We start from the raw sequence: 23,239 nt of genomic DNA, 5'->3' as shown, positions 1-23,239 counted from the left end.
ATTTACAAACAATACTATATTATTATGTACGCACTACGCAGTCGTAAACATCAGCTGGTAACAACTTGATGATGTTGTGTCGTGTCGACCAAATCGCATTGTGATTGTACGTTAATTTTTTATCATGTAATCACCAAGTGGCAACCGAGTATACCAATGGTTTATTGACTATCTATCATACAGGTGGTGATAACGTTGAGCCGCGAGCGATAGATAATAATATAATTGCGACTTCGGCATCGAGATAAATAAACAATACTTAGTATTTCGATGGCCTTCGGCAATGCAACGCTGTGGAGTGCGGGGGGATACGTATTGCCATCGAAATGATAAAATATGTTCTAAAATGCATCGTATTTTCGATCATAACTTAAACCCTTAACCCGATTGTCTGATGGATATGCGCTTAAAATCACTGATAAGGACCGTTTTCATTGAAGGTTTTCTGATATAAAGCGATTTTTACCGATTGCATGTAGTGTACTGTATTTCCATCAATAATGGCAGCGTTGCATTACCGAAGACGCCGATGTCAATTCTATTACTATTATACAGACAGTAATTTAGTGATGGGTGGTAACGGATAATTTGTACTATCGACTATTATTCAATTATTCATATAGACTATCGAATAATTATTCGAATAATCGATACTATCGAATAAATTATCTATAATTTGAATATTAGTTATGTCAGTCGTATTGTTATTTTTAACCCTTACAGACCAGGATTTAATCGGATAAAGAATAAAAATAGGTAGCCAATTTTAGTAAAAACATTTTTTCCTTGGAATTTTACCAAGATCATTTTTTGGAAATAATAATTGTTTTAGGTATTTAATTTTATCAGAAAGAATATTAATAATAACAAAAAAATTATTAGAATTATTTACATCCTTTATAAAATAATTCCAAACAACAGAACTATTTTTCTTGAGCCACGACATTATTTCAGTAGTTCAGTACAAAATAAACAAAATTGGTCGGCTACAGTTAGCCAGTTTAGCTCTTAAAAGTGCTGTTTTAATTTTGTCACTTAAAAGTTTTGTCATAAAAATTTAAAAAAAGTGATAACACTGATAAAAAACAAGTTACTTAGGGCCAGTGCCCAGTAGTTGTACCCTACTACACCTGTCTACGGTTAAAAAAAACGAAGTTCATTTTTGAACCTCTCCCATGGCATAGTGAATTGCAAGTTAAAAATAATGGTGTGGAATATTATCCACAGTAAAAAGCAGCTATAATAACCATGCAGTTTGAAGTCATAAAAAAAATGAAACCATAACCTCCCGGTTATTTACACAAGGACTTCAATTGGCTGCAACAAAAATATTGTTTGAACCTTTTTATCTGCTAGTCAGCAATGTAAACAAAAATAAAACACTAGGTATATTATGTTTTTTTAAATTAATAATATTCATTATAAATTTAGTAAAATGTATAATAGTATAGTAATTTGAGATTAATTGATGTTTTCTAAAATTAAATATAAATTTACAATAGCAATGAACACATTTTTAAATTATTAAAAAAATAATCGTCTAGTTTAAATCGAGATGAAATGTATTTGTTGTTATTTGTAAGATGATATGAATCGGTGCTGGGTTGTTGGTTGACATCCCACTATTATACAGACAGTATTCATTATAATATAAATATCTATATACTTCAGAGTTTATATTTTAGGATCAGATTATCAAAACACAATACAACATGACTAGTAACTGTCCTTGTGTTCTTAAAACCTAACCAATATTTGTATTATGATATAATTTAATTTATTACTGGATAACATTTTAAGATATTTTATTTAAAAAAATTGAACTAACCTACTTAAATGTATTCTTTAATTCTAAATGTGTTCTTAATGTCTTAATACAAATTAAAAGTAAACTTGGCATACATATGTCGTTTAAAAACAATTAGGTAGGTATTTAATGTTGTTTTATTTTACTTTAAGAAGTAGGTATTATCTAAGTACATAGTATATTTATTAAATAAGAGAAAAATTGTAAAAGTATTAAAACATTATAATGATGCAAGTAAAATGTATGCCACATACCACAGTTTTAGATTCTGAGTGGAACAATAAATGTATTGATTTTACAAGAATGTGTGTTTTTTTTTTTGTTTTTTTTTGTGTCTGTCATCACCTTTTAGGATAGTAAAAGTGCTTTGATTTTCTTCAACAGTAACTTCTCTGATAGGAAAGTGAATCTAGTTGGTACTTCGGGGGGTCAAAAGTAATCATTTCCCAGTAATTTTCAAAAGCGACATGAAAAACAAAAGAAAAATTAAGGAAAAACGGGAATTTTTACGCAAAATCTGTTTTTGAGAAAATCGATTTAGGTTTTTGGTGCAACTCTAAAACAAATGACTGTAGGTACATGAAATTTTGACTGAATTTTTATATTAGCATTTTCTAAACAACATAACATTTTCAGTTTCAATTTTTTTTAGTTTTTTTTTCTATAAATATCAATAAAATTTTATTTGTTGGTTAAAAAAGCTTGAAAATTTAATAGAAAGCTCCTAGGTTATTGTTTCAAAGGCAGATAAAAAAAATTAAAAATCCTTAGTCACAGTTTTTATTTATAAGCATTTAGAGTTCAAATCTTGACAAAATACGGAAAAATCACAAAAATTAGCAAATTATTTTGAGTTGAGAATTTATAAAAATTTTTATTTTTAAATCTAAGATTTTAAAATGTAATACAAGATTGTCCATAAGTTTGTCTACCTTTATCAAAAAAAAAAATATCTACAAGACAGTTAAATTAAATTTTTATGAGCGTTTGAAATTCATATTTATACAACATTTGATATTTACTCGATTTCTCATGTAACAATTTTCTTATTTTATTGTAATTAAAAAACGAATGACTGTAGATGCTTGAACATTTTACTGAATGTTTATATTAGCATTTTCTATACACCATAAAATTTTGAAAATATTTTGACTCTTTTTGAGCTGTTTACAGACATTGTCAGTTTTAAATTTTCTTGGTTTTTTTTTTTTCTATAAATATCAATAAAATTTTATTTGTTAGGTAAAAAAGCGTGAAAATTTAATACAAGGCTCCTGATATATTGTTACAATAGCAGTTGAAAAATATTTAAAATACATAAGCACAATTTTTTTTTATAAGCATTTAAAGTTCAAATTTTGACAAAATTTATCAAATTTAAAATTTAATAATTATTTTGTAGTTAAAAATTTATAAAATGTTAAACTTTTATGGCTAAGGATTGAAAATTTAAAACATGGTTCCACATAAATAGGTTATATATAAATTACTTTATTTACAATAATATCATCAAATATACTTAGTAATATCATATCTAAGCTGACTGACCATTTTCACTCAGAATTGTTTTTCTTTTACAATGATATTATATCATTGAATTTAAATTTAACATCAGCCATTATACTTACCCACTTTTTACCTACAGTACAGCAGAGTGACACCCAATTGCTCACCTTTTTTATATATATTTTTATCATACAATTATATTATGTAACTATAGAAAACGTCTGAACTTACTTTGTTGGATATATTTCACCGACCATCCATGGAATGGGAAAAACGTAACCGGAGAAGAACAGAGGTGGATTGCAAAATTTAAAATGGAAACAAAATGGAGTAATAAAAATAAAATTAAAATAGCGAAGTTAACAAATAAAAAACCTACTAATTTTTATTACTTATGATTACGGACGAATTTTAGAATACCGTGTTTTTAAATCTAATATTTTGATTAGATTTAGATTTTAAGACTTTTGGAAGGTTTACTTCGCTTTTTATCATGGTAAAATATAAATAGCATGCTATTAAAAATCCAAAAAGAAATAAAAATTTTAAATTTTGCTGCCACCTTACATAATATAGTCCCGGTATTACATGTTTTCCTTCATTGTCGATTTACAAAAAATAGGAAACAATTATTTATTTTTAAAAGGAAAAGATTAATTGTGTAAAAAAATATTGATAAATCGTTATACCCATCATTCCAGTGGCGTATTTCGGATGGCCCGGTCACTATCCTTGGTCTTTGTATACTATATATGGGCAAGGCTAGATGTATAATTATATATGGTAATTATTGATTAATCCAGTAATCCCCCTCATGGGAGATTTCTGGCTGAGCCCCTACATAGCTTATGGTCGAGTATAAAAAATTTATTTTTTTATCAATCAGCTTTATCTGTATACTTCATGTATTTTTATCTATTATCTTTATATAGATACATTCCTATCAACAATCTAATATCTTTACCTAGATGACTAGATATTATTTTAGTCATCTATTCCCAACATTGGAATCATTTCGTATATACATTTGAAATTCATTTTTTTACGATCAACTGTTAGTTAATAATTTATTTAATTCAAAAATTAACTTTAACTTTACTTTAACTTTACATTTGCAAATATTTTTTTGGTTAAAAATGTAGAAACTAAATGTTCAATTTTTATAGCTAAAAAAATAACTAAATCAGTGATTGTGAATATCGTTTTTAGATGATCATAACTTGGTTTTCATTTTGCAAAGCTGGGCATTAACGAGTTAAAAAGTTAAAGTTAAGTTAAAAAGTTAAAATAAAATAAACTTTTTAACTTAAACTAGTTACTTTTGGCTTTTCATTAACTAAACTGTTAACTTACTAAATTTCTTTCTTAATAAACGTGAAATTAACGAGTTAATATTTCATTTTAAGAAGTAAGTTAAGTTAATTTATTTTGTTTTTAATTTTATAAAATTTCACTATTTCAGTCTATTTTGTTTTTATGTCAAAAAATATGTATCGTACATTTATTGTTGGAAGTTAAAAATTATATCATTCGAATCTAATTTATATGGAAATACTGTATGAAGTATAAACACTAGGTATATCCTATAATTTAGTTTTGGGTGGGAAAAAATTAAGTATGTTAGCGTTGTATAAACAAATTAACTTTTTTTTAACTTAATAAAAAGTTAACAAATGTGTGTATAAACTTTTAACTTAACTGAGTTAACCTATAGTTAAATTAACTTTTAAATTTTAACTTTTTGTTATTGGTGCATATTAACTTAACTTAACTGAGTTGAAAAAAATCATTAACTTGCCCAGCCTTGTCATTATGAGGAGACTTTTTCTAGAGATGATCCTAACTGTAATATGTTAAAATGTAGACATAATGCAGTAAATATTATAACTTGTGAAAATATTTTTTAGATTTAAAATTGGTGGGGTGGGGATTGCCCCCCCCCCCCCCCCCGACTTAGTTATAATATCCAATATCCAATGGGGTAGGTGGGTATAAGTAATTGTTCATTGCCACACCTAAAAAAAATTAATTCGGCGCCACTGGTTTCATAGGTAACATAATATTATTATGAATTTTGTTTATGTTTAATTTATAATAGTTTTAACAAAAATCATTACTATTAGCATATTATTATCTATTTATTTAGTATTGATCATAATAATATAATAAGGCGCTCTTTATTGGTTAGATTGTATGCACAATATGTTGTGTTTAATATTTATTAAGCCAGAATTGAGTGTGTGTGGCTGATATAAACTTCGGAACAAGTACTAGACTTATTGTGTGAAAAAAGTACAGAAATGTTAGGAACGTTGAAAATTTAGTTTTTAAACATTTTATTCAACTATTTGTATATTATTTTTTCTGTACCTATAGAACTACTTTTAAGAACATACTATTCATATTTTATAATTTATACTATGTAATCAAGATCATTTAAATAAAAATAACTAAGTTAATATTGTTGTGTATTTATTTATTTTTATAAAACTTAAATTTAAATGTAGATTTGGTTTATTATTTAGGTTCATGTTAATTGTATAATTTTTTCTTAATGTAAGAAATGGGTAGATAACCTGGCTTAGGTTATAGGTATATATGGGATCCATTGCTATTAGTAAGTATAGAAGGTGGATCTTAATTATATTCAATTTCCCGGTAAGGAAAATGGACCCACCTACGCGCCTGATTTATACTTTAGACTTTAGAGCATAGACAATTTATAAAGTATATTAATTATATTTTTAATATCTGACACGTTATTTGAGTTACATTTTGATAAGGATTTCCTAGTGATAAAACTAAGCAAATACAAGGGCACTATGCTCCATAATAGTAATTACTAAATTACTAGTATATTTTAATATATAATTACTACTCTATGCTATGCTCACAGCCGAGAGACGGGACTAGGTCGTCTTAGAAAAGTCAACTAGGTACCTCCTCAATTATTTTAAGTTGAAAAAAATCTTTTCGATTGAAGACTTAAATTTAGGTTGGATTGAAGACTTAAATTTAGGTTGAATTGAATACAATTGTAATTCCTAATATATTCAACTGAAACTATTCAAATGTTGAAACAAAAACAGTAAATAGGTGTGACGTTAAATAAATAATAATTCATAAGTATTTTATTTACTATAAAATAGTTTGTACAATAATATATACTGCCCTCCGGTCTAGCAATACAGTATATTTATTAAATGGTAAATAAATTGAACGTCTTAAAAATCGATCAAATTCATTGAAAATATAAACGTCGTTCGGAAAAAAAACGAGTGACATTCACGTATCGTTCAGTGTTTACTATAATATATGAACAATCTTTCCAAACACTGATATATCATATATATATACTGGCTGATCTCGTGCACTTCGTTAGGTACCCGTTAAATGTACAAACTGTATATGACTCAAACTTTGTTCAATGCGTTATTTAATATTCGGTGCATGATGTTGTAGATTTATCTTAACTTTTCTGTTGCCCGGAATAAAAATTCTGATTCGCAGCAGTATAATATCAGCTAGGCAATCTACCCGCGGTAGATCGCGAACCCCGTGCTGTTTGTACATAAGTGTATGATTTAACTCTAAAGTATCAAAGTTATACCAAGTTTGTCGTATTTACTTAATTCCACCTACGGTGGATTAATATAATCAATTAATACGAAATCCTAACCTAACCCCAAACCTAACCGTACTAAAATCCGATGAATAAAAAAAAAACCGAATTTAATCCTTTTTAAATTAGCCCATCTTCTTCCCACAGGTCTAATCTAAACGCAAACGTTCATTTATATATATATATATATATATATATATATATTGACAGAAAATAAAAATACAAATCAACAAACATGCCCGATTGACTAATAGCAACCAATGTATAATACACTATTATTATTTTTATTTTTTTCTGGACAACCCTTATCACTTAGGGGTATGAAAAATAGATAGTAGCTGATTCTCAGACCTGCTGAATATATTATGCATATAAAATTTCATAAGAATCGGTCAAGCCGTTTCAGAGGAGTATGGTAACCAGTGGTGTAGTGGGGCGTATACGCGGGTATACGGCGTATAACGACTTCTCCAGTTTTTGGTTGATGCGTAAACTTATAACATAATTTGTGATACACAGGTATACGGCCCATACGGGTATACTATATAGCTAAAGTCTATAATCTATAATATAAATAGTATTACCAATAATACCAAACATAATTCCTTGTTATCACGTTCATTTTGGAACGGTTATTATTTTTACATTAAACACATCTATTTTTAACTTCATTGCATATAGATCTAAATTTATTATATACATATATATATATTATATAATACATCTAAAATTATAAGATTATCGATAACGATCGTCGACGCCGAGATGCACGATCACATGCATTACTGAAAATAATGTTGACAGTAAATATTATTTCGTGTACACTGTGTCACACAATTACATAAATATAACAATTGATCTACAAAAATTGATGTTTTAATTTATTTTTAATTACTCAAAGTTGTGATACCTAATTTATATCCTAACTGAGTATACTTTTCAGACTATAAATATTAATAAATATTTAGGTCTTTTAACTTAAAAAGAAGTGGTGAGAGGGGGTTAAGAAATTAACATAGGTAATCATAAAAAATTTAAATGTACAATAATATAATTATATTTTAGGAATTAGGAGTATGATTGTAAACTATAGAGGCTCAATTGTGGTAAGGTAGTGATAAAGTGTATGTGATTATAAATATAAAACTAATAATAACGTAGTATATATGGGGGGCAAAGCCCCCCACGTTTACTTATAAAGCACATTAAAGCGTATACTCATTAAAAAAATTACGACTACATCACTGATGGTAACTAACATTGTGACACGAGAATTTTATATATTAGATATATTTTATATAATATATAATATACATATATATATATGTATATAATAATAATAATATACATTTATATCTTACGAGTTACGACCATGAACTAAGACAATATAAGATAATGAATTCATGACTGGCCGTGCTCGTGCATTCAAAACAACTTTACCACCGCACCGCTACTCGACCTTGCGATCACTACTACTTTTGCATACAGAACGCTCCACGTGCAACAACCTAGTCGTGTACGTGTTTATAAAACACACAACTCACTGCAACAGCGCTGTATAATCAGCGTTAACAGGTGTTTCGAGAACCAATCAAAAACCGACACCGCGAAACGGACTGCCCGCCGCCCAGTCATGACCTTATTACGCGATTTTTGTCGAGTCCATCGACTTTTCCAATATTTACAATTCTTCTTCTTCTCTCTTTGTCTAAATCAAAGACATCTGCGAGAGAGACAGACATTGTGTCAGAATAGCATGTAAAAGCGATTACAGTATACAACCAAAATATTTGATCGTCCTTAAATATTTATACTGATAAAGATAACCAACGACGAGTGATAATATTTTATGAATCATTCGCGAAGCCATAGTTCAAGAGAATACCTACGCTTATGTATAAATGTTTATATTATATTAAAATATGTGTGTGTACTATGTTTTTTAGTGAAACGAATACTGTACAAAATTTTGGTTCTGCTACACATTTAAATCAATTAATGTGAATTCACGTAAGTAAAATAATATCTAAGCTATACTGCAAATGGATCTCTGCAGGTTGAAAGAGTCCAACGCAATTTTATAAAGTATGTAAGTTTCATCTTAGGCATTCAATGTCCCCCACACGATTACTCTCCAGTCTCTAAGATTCACGACCTTCAATCCCTAGCTGACCGTAGACGGAAGTTAATTAAGACTTTCCTGGGAGGTCTCTCATCTAATCTTGTTGACTCTCTTACTCTTTTATCCCTTATACCTAAAAGTTCCTCGCTTTCCAACTCGAGCACCTGTGTGAAGTAGAGAAGATAAGGTGATACCACTTCTAAATATTCAGGGTGCCAATTTCGACGGTAGTTTGATAAGAGCACGGTAAGTGGCGACACCATTCGACCTGGGGCCTGTTTTTCCTTTTAATTGCATGTAAAACACGAGAAAGAAAAGATCTTCTTTGTAAAATAATAACTTTGTGAAGTTAAAACTTAACAAGTGTTATGTATACTTTAATGTGTTCATTGATTAAGCACTATTTTCAGTAATTAAAATAATAGAATAGCTACTGTTTACATTTTACTAACATTTATATTTATCAATCAGTCAGTCAGGAGTTAAGACACATTCGATTATACATTGTAGAGTTTAGTAATAAATATTAAAATACATAAACAACTAATCAACTAATAAATAAAAAATGTTTTATTTATGTTTTATTATTTTTAATATTCAAAATAAGAAAAAACAATTGAGTATAAATGATTATCTAAAAATCAAATGATTTTATCAGTACAATAATATGTGTAATATATTCGTATATAGTATATTAATATTATTATATAGTATGAATGGAAATATCTATGTATTCAATTTTTAAAAATACTAATTAATTTATAAAAATGTATGTAATCAATAATGAATAACATAGCAACACCAACATCATTAGGAGGACCAATAAATGAACTATTTGAAAAATAAATAAAATTGAAATACATTTGGTGAACTGAATAATATTGTTTTTTTCTGTTGTTCAATTCTTAATTGTTTAGACTCACAACCTGTTTTACACCCAGGCACAAAACATTTTTTTGGTATTTTTAAATAATTTTCACAACAATAAACAACTGAATATACAAAAACAAGCTTTCAAATGTTAACATTATTCAAGAGCATTGAAGTGGTAGTAAGTTATCTTATTGCTGGTATTTCAAGAATGAATTCAATAATAAATGTGTGTGTGTTCACCTTTTGAGGTGATAAAAGTTTTTCTATTTTCTACTTCAATATCTTTTCTGGTAGGAAAGTGAATCTAGTTGGTACTTTGGGGAACAAAAGTAAAATATTCAAAAAGTATTCTAAACCGATTTCTAATCAGCGGCAAAGATTTGAACTAATCCAAATTCATTAATGCAATTACAGTTAGTTATAATTATAGTTATATTAAAATATAGGTATTAATAACTTATTGACATATACAGTGTGATCATGAAATTAGGTACCACTGAATATCTCAGATGGGTGACCTTGTATTGAAATAGGGTTTTCGGGAGGTGATAGGGAGCCCTTAAATACATATTTTCATACCAGTTTCAAATTTTTAGCTCACTCGGTACGCGCATGCGCAATACAACTTACTTTTTTTTTAATGGCAACCCCAGTTTTTTTCTGCAGATTCGGGTAGAGTATTTTTTTTTAAACGTTTATTGTACAAAAAGTTATTTTCTATTTTCAAAACTGCCCAAGTTAGAGTAAGTCAAAAATTGGATTTATGCATAATTCGTGTTTAATGATATTTTCATTTAAAACCATTGGAAATGTAAGTGTGAAATAACTAAACATTATTTTTAGTGTATGATATTTTGTCAACTGTATTAATTAAATGTACAGCAAAATAGTTATAACTTATAATGATAATAGTAATAGTAATATTATAATAAAAATAAAATGTATAAAATACATTTATCGAATGAATTGTTCGAAGTTTATAGCAGCACTTAATAACCAGACATAACGGATATCGCACACACTTTGTACGAGTCTAGTTACAGAGTAAAAGTAAAATTTTATTTTTCATCAAACTAATGAATACTTTTATTTAAATACTTTAATAATTACATTACCTGCTTATCTTATCTTATATTAGAGCTATTTTAAAATAAAATAAAATAAAACTATAAAAATAGTTAAAATTGTAATCCAATTATAGCAGTTTACTAAACAAAAATTATCACATACTCGAGATATTCAATCTAGTGACCAATACAGTATTATTAAATTATTATTTGAAAAACTCACCTCCAAACCAAACGACTAACCTTAAACAATCACATGCGCTTGCTAAGACCTTTGCTAACTAGAAATAAGAACTCCACTCTAAACACCAAATTAACAATCTACAAAGCGCTACTCAAACCAATCTGGACATATGGATTTCAATTGTGGGGCGCAGTAAATAAATCTAACATTAATAGAATCCAAACTTTCCAAAACGTATCACTCCGACGATTTTCCAATGCGGAGCCCTATATTTCAAACCACACTCTTCTTAATGATTTTCATATGAAAACAATAGATGAAGAAGCACCCACTTCCTACAAACGATTTCATAAACGACTCCAAACGCATCCTAACCACATACCTCATAAAAGATCTTTCCATCCTTACTCTCCCAGGAAATCCCAACCGCAGACTAAAAAGGAACTGGTGCCCTTCTACAAAACTTTAATGTCTAACGTCTCATGACAAAAAAAAAAAAAATTATTTGAAAACAGATAAAGTAAATTAAACATTTAATTGGCACTTATTTTATTTTTTCCAGTGGTTATAAATGAAAATATTATTAAACACGAATTATGCATAAATCCAATTTTCGACTTACTCTAACTTGGGCAGTTTTGAAAATAGAAAAAAACTTTTCGTACAATAAACGTTTAAAAAAAAATACTCTACCCGAATCTGCAGAAAAAAACTGGGGTTGCCAATAAAAAAAAAGTAAGTTATATTGCGCATGCGCGTACTGAGTGAGCTAAAAATTTGAAACTGGTCTGAAAATATGTATTTAAGTGCTCCCTATCACCTCTTGAAAACCCCATTTCAATACAAAGTCACCCATCTGAGATATTCAGTGGTACCTATAATCGTGATCATACTGTATATAAACTAATAGTTGAAAATTCAATTTAATGTTCAATAGCTGCATATTATATACACATTTAACATAATAACGTAATATAATATAATATGATTCATATAATAATATTAGCTTGGTTTATATCTATAAAATAATAATATATTCCACCTATTTTATATTCATATTATGAACATCACATTTACATTTTAAATATTTAACAATGCATTTACACATTAAAACTTGAAATAAAATAGGCTCCCCGGGCGATTAATGGTGTACTGTTAAGAGATTTTTGAACTCATGGATTACCGTTCATTTTTGAATCCGCTTTTTTACATAATGAGATAGGGACGTGGTATCACCTTATCTTCTTTACATCATGGTCTTTCTATATTCTCCAACACAAAAGTAACTATATGAAAAATAGACCATTAAGACGCATAATGTCCATTGCCAATGAGGATCCCTCCTTTCTAATCTAACTATCCTTATTGTTACTACTTTCAAATCTATTTTTTTTCTATTTTTAAGCATTATTATTGCTATTATTATTTGTATTAATGTATATTTCCTACTATTTACTTAGAATTCAAATGTATTATCTATTGTATTCAAAGGGCACCGCCCGTTAATAATTAATAAATAAATAAAATTAGATATAGGTACACTGATATGGTACATATGAGTTTGGAAATGTTTCATGTTTTTTAACAGATTCTTTTGTATTAATATAATATTACATATTTGTTTTTCAGAGTCCAAAATACAGTAAATAATCATAGTGATAGTGTTCAATAAAATGGAAATGGACAAAATAATGTAAGTATATTATTATTATTGACTTGTAAAACAATTCAAGATTATTAATTTAAAACTAAAATATAAAAATATTTTATTAAAAGTAATAAATTTTAAATTTTGTGCAGTGAAATTAGTGATGATAAAAATAATCATAATGGCAATAATAATTATGGCAAAGGCAATAATTTACAAGGTCTTGAAAACTCCATAAATGCATTAAACCAGTGGATACTACCATCAGCACCACTACATATCAGAAATAGTAATACCAATAATAATGCTAAAACCAACATCCCTAAATCCTATCAACGTAAAAACAAAAATAATGCAAAAAAAATCATTCAATTTAAAAGGTATGTAATGAGTGTATACATATATATTATTAAAATTAATAAGAATTAAACGGAATTTTTTTGTTTAACTTTAGAAAAGTAATTATTTTGAACAAAAATGAATCATCCACAAATATCTTAACTGAAGAAATTAAAGGTACTACAGATATGCAACTTTTAACTTCTGATGAGGGTTCTTTATTAAATCAGGAAGATGACAATGAGCCAACTGAATCATTACTAGTTCAACCAGAAACTGAACCATCAAGAGTTTTACCAGATACTGAATTCCATACATTATTCTCAACTGATGAAACAGTTGACTTGACCACTAAAGACAATACACAAAACAAGTTAGTTATTATAGATTAGTCTAGAGTTTATAGTCAAACTTAAATATTCAAATATAATATTTGTTACAGAAAAGAAATCATAAGACAAAAGAAAACTCCTAAACGCAAAAAGGCTGTGGCTTCTAAGTAATGCATAGTTATTATTTGATTTAATATAATATTGTGTATATTGTAAATATGTATATATATTTATAAATATCCTTTATTTCATGATTAGAAAATGTAGGTGATAACTATGCCACCCTAATTGTGTAATTCTAGCTACATTCCTGACTAGTACCTAGAGATACATTTAAATTTAAAAAAAAATACATGTTCAACATTTCTTGATTTTGAAGAATTTTGTCAACATTTAAATTTGAATTGCTTAAAAAAAACTTTTCCTTATTTATTTTTGGTATTTATTAATTGGTATGTTATGTTTAACCTGATATTACATTTCAAAATTTTTCATCAAGCGAACATAATTTTAATTGACATTTTTTGAAAAAAAAAATATTGATAATGTCTTAATTTTATATATTAAAGCACAAAATCTTACATAAAAAATGTAATTTATAATGTATTCAAAATGCTAACATAAACATTTTGGTGAACATTATTTATATTTATATTTGTTCAAAAATGAATTACCATAGATACTTGAAATTTTCATCAAATTTCTATAGATTTATATAAAATGTTTTTGTTGGGCCAAAAGGCTTGAAAATTTAACACAAGGTTAAGAAATTTTCAAGCTACAAAAGCACAGTTTTTTTTATAATAGTTAATGTTTAAAATTTGACCAAATTCATCAAAATTTCTAAAATTTGCAAATCATTTTGTAGTAACAAATTTATAAAATGTATAATTTTCGTAGCTAAGGATTGTAAATATAAAACTCCACCTTAGACACCTAATGTACAGCAGAGGGTACACTTGCCAACTTCTTTTTTTTTTTTAAATAATGGGAAATTTTAATTTTGACCTTTCAAAAATACGATTTAATTGTTATCAGAAATAACCCTCAAAGTTAAAAATCAAAACATTTTTTTTAGTATAGTGTATAGTGTATAGACAAAAATTAATTTTATTTTCATATTAAGGTCGCCACACACTTGTAGCGGTGGCAGTGAAATGCTTTGTCTTGGTGGTGCCGTAGCGGTGACGTTAAAAAAGTATCGGGCTTCTATTTTCCATAACCGGTATTGCTGCAGTGTGTGGGGCCCTTTAATATAATGTAGAATGGAATATTGTATAATAATGACAACTGAGTAGGGTTTGGAAGTTATAAGAGCTAAAAAAAGAAAAAATATGCACTAAAAAAATTATAAAATTTGCATGAAAAAATGTCAACTATGCAAAATATTTAAATATTTAAATATTTTTACATTTCAAATTTTTAAACTCGCAATTGTATAGTTTGGGTTTCTAGTTTGGTTAGCTATAAATCGAGAGTATATAGAATAATATGCAATTCCTACAACTTCCTAGTAATGAGAAAATTGTATTTTAAAGGTCGGACAAGTCATTAACAACGCCTAGGCCCAAGAGAGCATGTGCTATTGACAAAGTTGCTGAGAACAAAAAGTATATTTTGATTTAAAGGATTCAATTGAACATATTGTAATTTATAAATATATTTTTTTTCAGATCTGGTTTATGTAAACTAGGAAAACAGAAAGATGGTAGTTGGGCCTTAAATATTAAATATATTTCATCACCAATGTTTCAATGTCCAATTTGTGATGTGTTTTACCAAAGTCCAGAGTCACGCAAAACACATGAAGTTTTAGAGCATTCCTCGCTGCTTGAGTCTATACATAAACCTGTGGATATTGTTTCTACCCCAGGAAATACGGCTTGTATTGAACAGTTAACCCTATTTAATTATTTGAAACTTTGCGAAACATCAAAATATAAAACAACAGTAGTCCATGAATTGGCCAAAAGAAAACATTTGTTGAAAGCATTTAATACTAAAGGACTTGAGACTATAGGACAAGAGGCTAAAAGACCTAAAATTATTGACTTCTTTAAGTGTAATTATTGCCTGTAAGTATAAAACATCAATACATTTCAACTAATTCTTATTAACAGTAAATATTTTTGTATTTTTTAGATATGAAACTAATCTTATATTTGCTTTATTGGCTCACATGACCTCCAAACATCTATATCTAAAATGTGATTCTGAAAAAAAGCCATTTTTATATTGCTTTTTGTGCGATCGCACATTAACTAAACGTACAAAACCACTCAGACATTTAGACGCTTGTATAAATAAACTAAGTGAATTATCAACTACCAATAACTCACCTAAACAATTTATATGTGCACTTTGCGATGAAGGTTTTGATTCATTGATAGAACTTGAAAAACATACTTGGGGACATGCAAAAAAGTAATAGTTATAAACATTCATATTACTTAAATAATATAGTATATAATTTACATATATTGTATTTTATAACTGACATATGTATAGACTTTTTATTGTTTTTATAAGTTATAGTGTTAACTTATTAGATGTTATAAATATTTCCTAAACTATTGTTAATATTATTAGGTTGTTTAAAAGTAATTTGTTTGAAATTGTAATTTAATTTCAAAGTAAACATAATTCAAAACTACTTTTACTATTTAACAATTTTAGTTTCACTGAAAAATAAACATATTATGCATTATTTTATATTGATTTATGCTTTAATTTAATATAAGTATGTTTCTTTGCTTAGAATCTTTTAGTTATATTTAATCATTTTTCATTTTTTTTTTTGTTATATTAAAATAATGCAAGGTAAAAATTGTATGTCTTATTTATATATTTACTTTAAGAATTTATTTTGTATTATTATTATTATTATTACTATTTTTTCTTTGTACACAAGCAATTAATCTTGTATGCTTGTCATACTCAATTTAAGTATTTCTAACTAACGATAATTATATAACTAAACTAAAAATAAAAATTGTATAGAATAAAATCAGTTATTATCTTATAAACTGTTGAATGCAAATACAATTATCACTTGCATTCTACAAATTTAAAATAATATTAATTTTTTTATTCATAACACGGTGATTTCATAAATATTTTGATATATCATACTTTATCCCTTACTTTATTATATTTAGTTATTTATTTATAGTATTCCAAATTATTCATTATTCATAATTCAACATAATTCTAAATTTGTATTACAGTTAAAACATTTTTTATGTTGACATTAATTATTATAATTGATAAGTGAATTATAAGTGAATTTTTTTAATATTTGTCCATAATTTATTAATCATACGTGATCACACTTGTCACAGGGTATGCTATAATTTTATAGTTAGCTTAATAGGTGTAAGTAATATGAACGACTAAATATATTTGTAATTTATAATCATAAGTAAAATAATTAAATTTAGTATAGTAAAAATTAAATGTCTTGTTATTTATTTAACCCTACTCCATACATTAAAAATTAAAAAAAAAAAAATTGGGAATTATTTTTTAAGTTTGATACTAAACTGATCTAAACTCGCTCGTCAAATACATTGTGGAGGCTCAATATTGTTGTTAAACTTACACTGACTCTACCAAAATTAAAACTGGCTAGTGTTGTGTGATGCTGACCCGGTATTTCAGCTAATTGTATACTTATTGGTAATAGCATTGATTATTCAAAATCTTTAATATCATTAATAATATTATTTGTATTTAAGTCTCTATTGGTTCACTATAAATTAAAATAGCAGTATCGTCAGCATAACAGATTATTTCCGCATTATCACCAATATTTAATGGCCCATTTATGAATGTTATGAACAGAAGAGGGCCAAGAACAGTGCCTCGTGTAATATTTTAAATTATGTATTTACTGAATTATTTGCTTTAACAATTTGTGTCCTGTTGGATAGGTAAGTGTAGCACAATACTATATTGAGAACAATGTCATGTGAGCCGGGTTGTCTCTCTATTACAGCGTACAATAATACATTTTGTGTGGCCCAACAATATATATAACCAGTGGTGCGGTTATCGCGAGTGTTGGGTGTGGAATTCACAGGGGTCCCGAGATCTCATATACGCATGCAGTGGTGTGTAGAACATTTCTTGTGTGTGAGGCCCAATGCATTTTTATTTTTTACTACCACCACCACCACCATCACCACCACCACCACCATCACCACCACCATCACCACCACCACTACTTTAATAAGTACACACTGTACAATTTACAAGTCCTATCTTCCCAACGGTTTGTTATTAATTGTCAACGTTTAATTCTCTATTATGACAAGTCAATCTCATATTATTCTCGTGACCCCATCCATTTACGTTGAGGCACAGGCCTCAAAAAATTACCTTCACCGCGCCACTGTACGCATGTAGAATATTACAATAAGGCTATGACGGTTTTTCATTTTTAGTTTTTACTAGCCAGTCTAGTCGCGCCACTGGATATGGTATGGTTAAAATGAATTGAGGCAACAATAATTTATTAAAATGTCAATAACGATACCCGGCCGACAGTGGCGGTGGCGACGACCTTGGCGGCTTGGCTGGTGACTGGTGTGTTCGAGTCGTCCGGCGGCGCACAACATCGGCGATCCGCGATAAGTGGTAGCACGCACACGGTCGATCGCACTTTGGCCGGCGCTCGCGTACGCGCACGCGCGATTCGGCGGCGACAACGATGTCGCCCGACAAGGTAGGTAAACGCACTTGTAGACCCAGGCGACGAGGCATGAACGCGCAACGGGTCGACCACGAGGTTTACGGCGCGGCCGAACGCATAGACAGCACGGTATACTTTACGAACTTACAAACCGTGCTCAGGAAGTTCGCCGAAGGAAAGTCATCAATTGAGCTTTTCACCGAAGGTGAACGATTCTAACTTATAGTTCACATTGGAAGAACGACGTCGTTCATTTTACACCGTGTCTAAAGTAAACGCGTCGAAAAAAAAAAAAACCGGCTTGTATTTTGCCGCATCGGACGCAATCGGAACAGCACGGTCAGAATAGGACACGGCGAAATACGTTCACTACTTCGAACTACTAAAACGTTAAACGGACGATTCGATCGATTCGAACGATTTTCTGTTTCGTTCGCTAATCAGGAGTGATGTACATTTTTATAATATCGTATTATACCGCAGATTTCTATATATAAAAATTGCGAACCTTCGCCATGAATTGGAGCTTTAAGGTCGGTTGGCAATTGTATGGTATTTCATATTATGACAAATAAGATGATATTATTATGATTTATTTTTTATGGTATTTTATTATTTCTAAACATGTTGTTTAAAAAAAAAAATAAAAAAAATATTTTATTTAAGTCATTTTACATTTACTATTTTATTTGACCATCAAAAAAAATATTAACACTAACATAGTAAAATACACCACGTAAATAGATTAGTATAAGTCAAGTATATAGATATTTTTATATTTTATTTTAGTAAACATTGTGGTTTTATTCCCAATACATTTTGTATAATAAATGAAATGTTTTGCCAACAAACGAAATGGCGGCCGTCCACAGATGAGCTTCACTTGTAACAATGTAAATTGTATAGGACTTCCTTATCTAGTGTAGTATAGAAGTCTGTGTATTATACACGCTGTATAGAATTATTTTATACAATGGTATAAAATCTGTATAAAACTTTTTTCAAGTATTAATTATTTTTTTTTTATTTTATATCAAACAGTTATTACTTATTTTACTTATTATTTAAAAAGGAAACTAAAAGACTAAACTGTTAAAATTTGTATTTGATTTGAAACATAGGGATTTACAAAATAAATTAGTTAAAATTGAAGAACCAAGGTTCAAATAAAGACTTCACTCTTTATAGATTAATAAAAATATAAACTTATTTTATTTATCTACTTTTGGGTTGGGCCACTGGCGGCCCGTGTACCATTTTTCACTGGCCCGTTTATAATAATATACAATTTTAAGATTTGTCTGTATATATTTTATTTTATCATATTTAGAAAACTATTAAAATCCATATAATGTTTATCGGAAAACGTAGATATAAATTCTTATCTAGTATTGAACTATTAAATGTAAATAATATTGTATTATTTATAGGGGTATAGTAAACAATTAACATTAGGTTATTTTTTTTTGCTTTGTTGTCTGGCCCGCTAGATTTTTGCACATTTAAAATTGGCCCTCTATAGTAGCATTGAGTTGCCCATCCCCGACCTAAGTGAACGACTGGTCCCCAGGGCCGTCCTTTGAGGGAGGAACTAATCAAAGATATTATGACTAACTCAAGATTTTTTTTTAATATTTAGTCGGCAAATTTGGCACTTCATCAAAGTTTTCGACAATTCGGCATCGTCAGTATTTAATAGTATTTTTATTATTTTCAAAAAAATATTTGTTATGTATATTTGAAATTTGATTACAACGACAACGACATTTCGAATACCTACATCGAATTTTGAAAATAGACGAGGTTATCTACTATCGGTGTATTGCGCGACTGTACAACACGTAACCCGTAGGTATTCCATTGACTTATTCTTGGTATTATAAAATATTTGCAATTTTAACTTTTGCAGTCAAAAGTTGTCGTTTAATCGACTATTCGTCCAAGGTAAGTGGTAACGCATCTTGTTCTGTAGGTAATATAGAAATTAACTCTATAGTTTTAATATTACCTATATGTTTTTTTTCATATTATCCATAAGTCTTAACATATTATTTGCATATTTATGCTATTTTAATAATAATGAATATTGCGACAGTAAAAATGAAAAATATTCCGGCAAACCTAAGTGGATTAAATTTGACAACACAAAACTAAAACAATTCTTCTTCGTTTATATATCTAAAATCGTCCAAATTTGAACATAAAATAAAAATAAAAAAAAATATTTTTTATATTTTTTTGATTTTTTGGTTGCGGAATAACCTACTTACGTTGAACCATGTTTTAAATTGTCAATTCTTAGCTTTAAAAGTTAAAACTTACTATACATTTTAGTTTCTGAGCGAAGCGATGAATGTATTGATTTTATAATAATGTGTGTTTTTTTTTTATTTTTGTATCTGTCATCACCTTTTGGGCAGTAAAAATGCTTGGATTTTCTTCAACAGTTACTTTTCTGATAGGAAAGTGAATCTAGTACTTTTGGGGGTCAAAAGTAAACATTTCGCAGTAGTTTTAAAAAGCGACGTAAACAACAAAAGAAAAATTAAGGAAAAACGGGAATTTTTACGCAAAATCTGTTTACGAAAAAATCGATTTTGGTTTATGGCGCAACTCTTAAAAAAATGACCGTAGGTACATGAAATTTTGACTGAATGTTTATATTAGCATTTTCTATACACCATAACATTTTCCAAATATTTTGAGCTGTTTACAGACATTTCTAGTTGCCATTATTTTTTAGTTTTTTTTTTCTATAAATATCAATAAAATTGTATTGGTTGGTTAAAACAATTTAATAGAAGGCTCCTAGTATATTGTTTCAAAGGCAGATGAAAAAAAATTAAAAACCCATAATTACAATTTTTTTTATAAGCAAAGTTCAAATATTGACAAAATACGTAAAATTTACGAAAATTTGCAAATTATTATGAGTTAAAAATTCATAAAAAATATTTTTTTAATCTAAGATTTGATAATGTAATACAAGATTCCTCATAAGTTTGCCTACCTTTTTCAAAAAAAAAAAATGTCTACAAGAAAGTCAAATTAAATTTTTATGAGCGTTTGAAATTCATATTATTACAACATTTGATATTCATTCGATATCTCATGTAACGATTTTCTTATTTTATTGTAATTAAAAAACGAATGATTGTAGATACTTGAAAATTTCACTGAATGTATATATTATATAAACATTTTCTATACATGATTTTGAAAATAATTTGACTCTTTTTGAGCTGTTTACTAACATTGTCAGTTTCAATATTTTTAGTTTTTTTTTCTATAAATATAAATAAAATTGTTAATGCAAGGCTCCTGATATATTGTTACAATAGCTGTTCAAAAATATTAAAATTAAATTGGCACAATTTTTTTTTATAAGCATTTAAAGTTCAAATTTTGACGAAATGTATCAAATTTATTATATTTTATAAAATGTTCAATTTTTACAGCTAATAGTAAATAATAGGTTATATATAAATTATAAATTACTTTATTCACAATAATATCATCAAATATATTTGGTAATATCATAGGCTGACTGACCGTTTTCGCTCAGACTCGTTTTTCTTATGCAATGATATTATATCATTGAATTCAAATTTAACACCATCCATTACAGTGGCCCACTTGTAACCTACTGTACAGCAGATCGACATCCACTTGCCCACCTTTTTTTAATTTGATATATTTTGTCAAGATTTGAATTTACATTGATTACAAAAAATGTATGCCCATGTATTTTTAACATTTTTTAACTGCTGTTGTAACATTATATTAAGAGCATTGTATTGAATTTTCATGCTTTTTGACCCAACGAATACAATTTATTGGTTGTTTATAGAAAAAAAAACAAAAAAATTTGGAAACTGAAAATGTCCGTAAACAAGACAAAACAATTCAAAATATTTTTTAAATATTTTTATATTTTATGGTGTAAAGAAAATGCTAATATAAACATTCAGTGAAAAGCACTTATGTCTACAGTAATTTGTTTTAAAATTACACTAATAACCAAGATCGATTTTGTCGAAAACTGATTTTGCGTAAACATTTCCGTTTTTCCTTAAATTGTTTTGTTTTTCTTGGATTTTTTTACTTGTAACCCTCAATAGTACCACTAGATTCACTTTCCCATCAGAAAAGATGCTTTTGAAGGAATTCTAAGCATTTTTACTGTATTAAAAGGTGATGACAGACACAAACAAAATAATGAACAATTAAAATAACATAGGCTTAGTATCATTGTAAATTTAATGAATCGCTCCGCTAAGAATCTAAAATAATGATATTTTTTTTTCTTTTATTGGTCTTAAGCTCTTGAGCATTTCGTGGGGAGGGGATCACTGTTGGTTGGTTGTGGAAGTCGTGTGTAAATGGGGTGAGTATTCGTCGCTAGTAACCCATCCGGGTGCTTGTGACGCCGGACGATGCTTGTACCGCAGCTTGCATATTAAGTCACTGCAGCCAACCATTCCGCGCTACACCAGGTCCTTAAATAAAGCTGTATATAATATATAAAATATGTTCTTAAAATAATAGTATGCGTTGTAATGCAAAACAATATAAAGTTTTCGAGCGAAGGGAGAAAAAAAATTATTGAGTTGGCAAATTAATATAGGTCTACCACCCCCCCACCCCTCCTTAATTTGTTCTTCGGGACGGCCCTGCTGGTCCCACCATCACTAAAAAAACGGCACGCGAACACGACGGCCGGATGACAGGCACGTACGTGCGAACTGAACGACGGCTTAGCACAACAACAATATTGACGCGTCGTCCGTACCCGTTGGTTCTGCCCGCGGGACACAGCACACGGCGGCGGCGGAGGTGACGCTGCGTCAAGTTCGGCCGCGTATTCAGCACCGGCCCTAGGAGGGGGGGTGGGTGGAAAGCCTAACCTAACCGGGCCCCGCAGGCCACAAATTATACTATTACGAACATCAATTTATCCGTAAATAAACATAATAATAGTGTCCCCGCTGACAGTAATACGGAAATTGCGGGTTGTTATCGACGAAAATCAAGACAATACCAATT

At 28.6% G+C, this 23,239-nt stretch overlaps 1 protein-coding gene across 1 annotated transcript; it reads left to right on the top strand.

Annotated features, from left to right (window-relative positions):
- The first annotated feature begins 8,727 nt into the window (after positions 1-8,727).
- LOC132936124 (uncharacterized) lies at positions 8,728-15,992 on the top strand. The gene is made up of 8 exons (XM_061002810.1): positions 8,728-8,945; positions 12,811-12,874; positions 12,982-13,209; positions 13,284-13,541; positions 13,611-13,667; positions 15,039-15,110; positions 15,174-15,575; positions 15,643-15,992. The coding sequence occupies exons 2-8, from the start codon at positions 12,855-12,857 to the stop codon at positions 15,926-15,928; spliced, it is 1,323 nt and encodes a 440-aa protein (XP_060858793.1). The 5' UTR covers positions 8,728-8,945; positions 12,811-12,854; the 3' UTR covers positions 15,929-15,992.
- The last annotated feature ends 7,247 nt before the right edge of the window (positions 15,993-23,239 follow it).

The sequence above is a fragment of the Metopolophium dirhodum genome, chromosome 1, assembly GCF_019925205.1.
Source record: "Metopolophium dirhodum isolate CAU chromosome 1, ASM1992520v1, whole genome shotgun sequence".
Taxonomy (NCBI): Eukaryota; Metazoa; Arthropoda; class Insecta; order Hemiptera; family Aphididae; genus Metopolophium; species Metopolophium dirhodum.
The sequence above is the reverse complement of the archived record's forward strand: the minus strand, read 5'-3'. Positions and strand labels throughout refer to the sequence as shown.

What these genes read in the sequence shown, in the direction of transcription:
- LOC132936124 (XM_061002810.1), top strand. Translation starts at nt 12,855, where the DNA reads ATGGAAATGGACAAAATAAT. An exon ending in AAAGACAATACACAAAACAA is followed by an intron (nt 13,542 to 13,610) that starts GTTAGTTATTAT and finishes TATTTGTTACAG; the next exon opens with AAAAGAAATCATAAGACAAA. An exon ending in AAAAAGGCTGTGGCTTCTAA is followed by an intron (nt 13,668 to 15,038) that starts GTAATGCATAGT and finishes TGTATTTTAAAG; the next exon opens with GTCGGACAAGTCATTAACAA.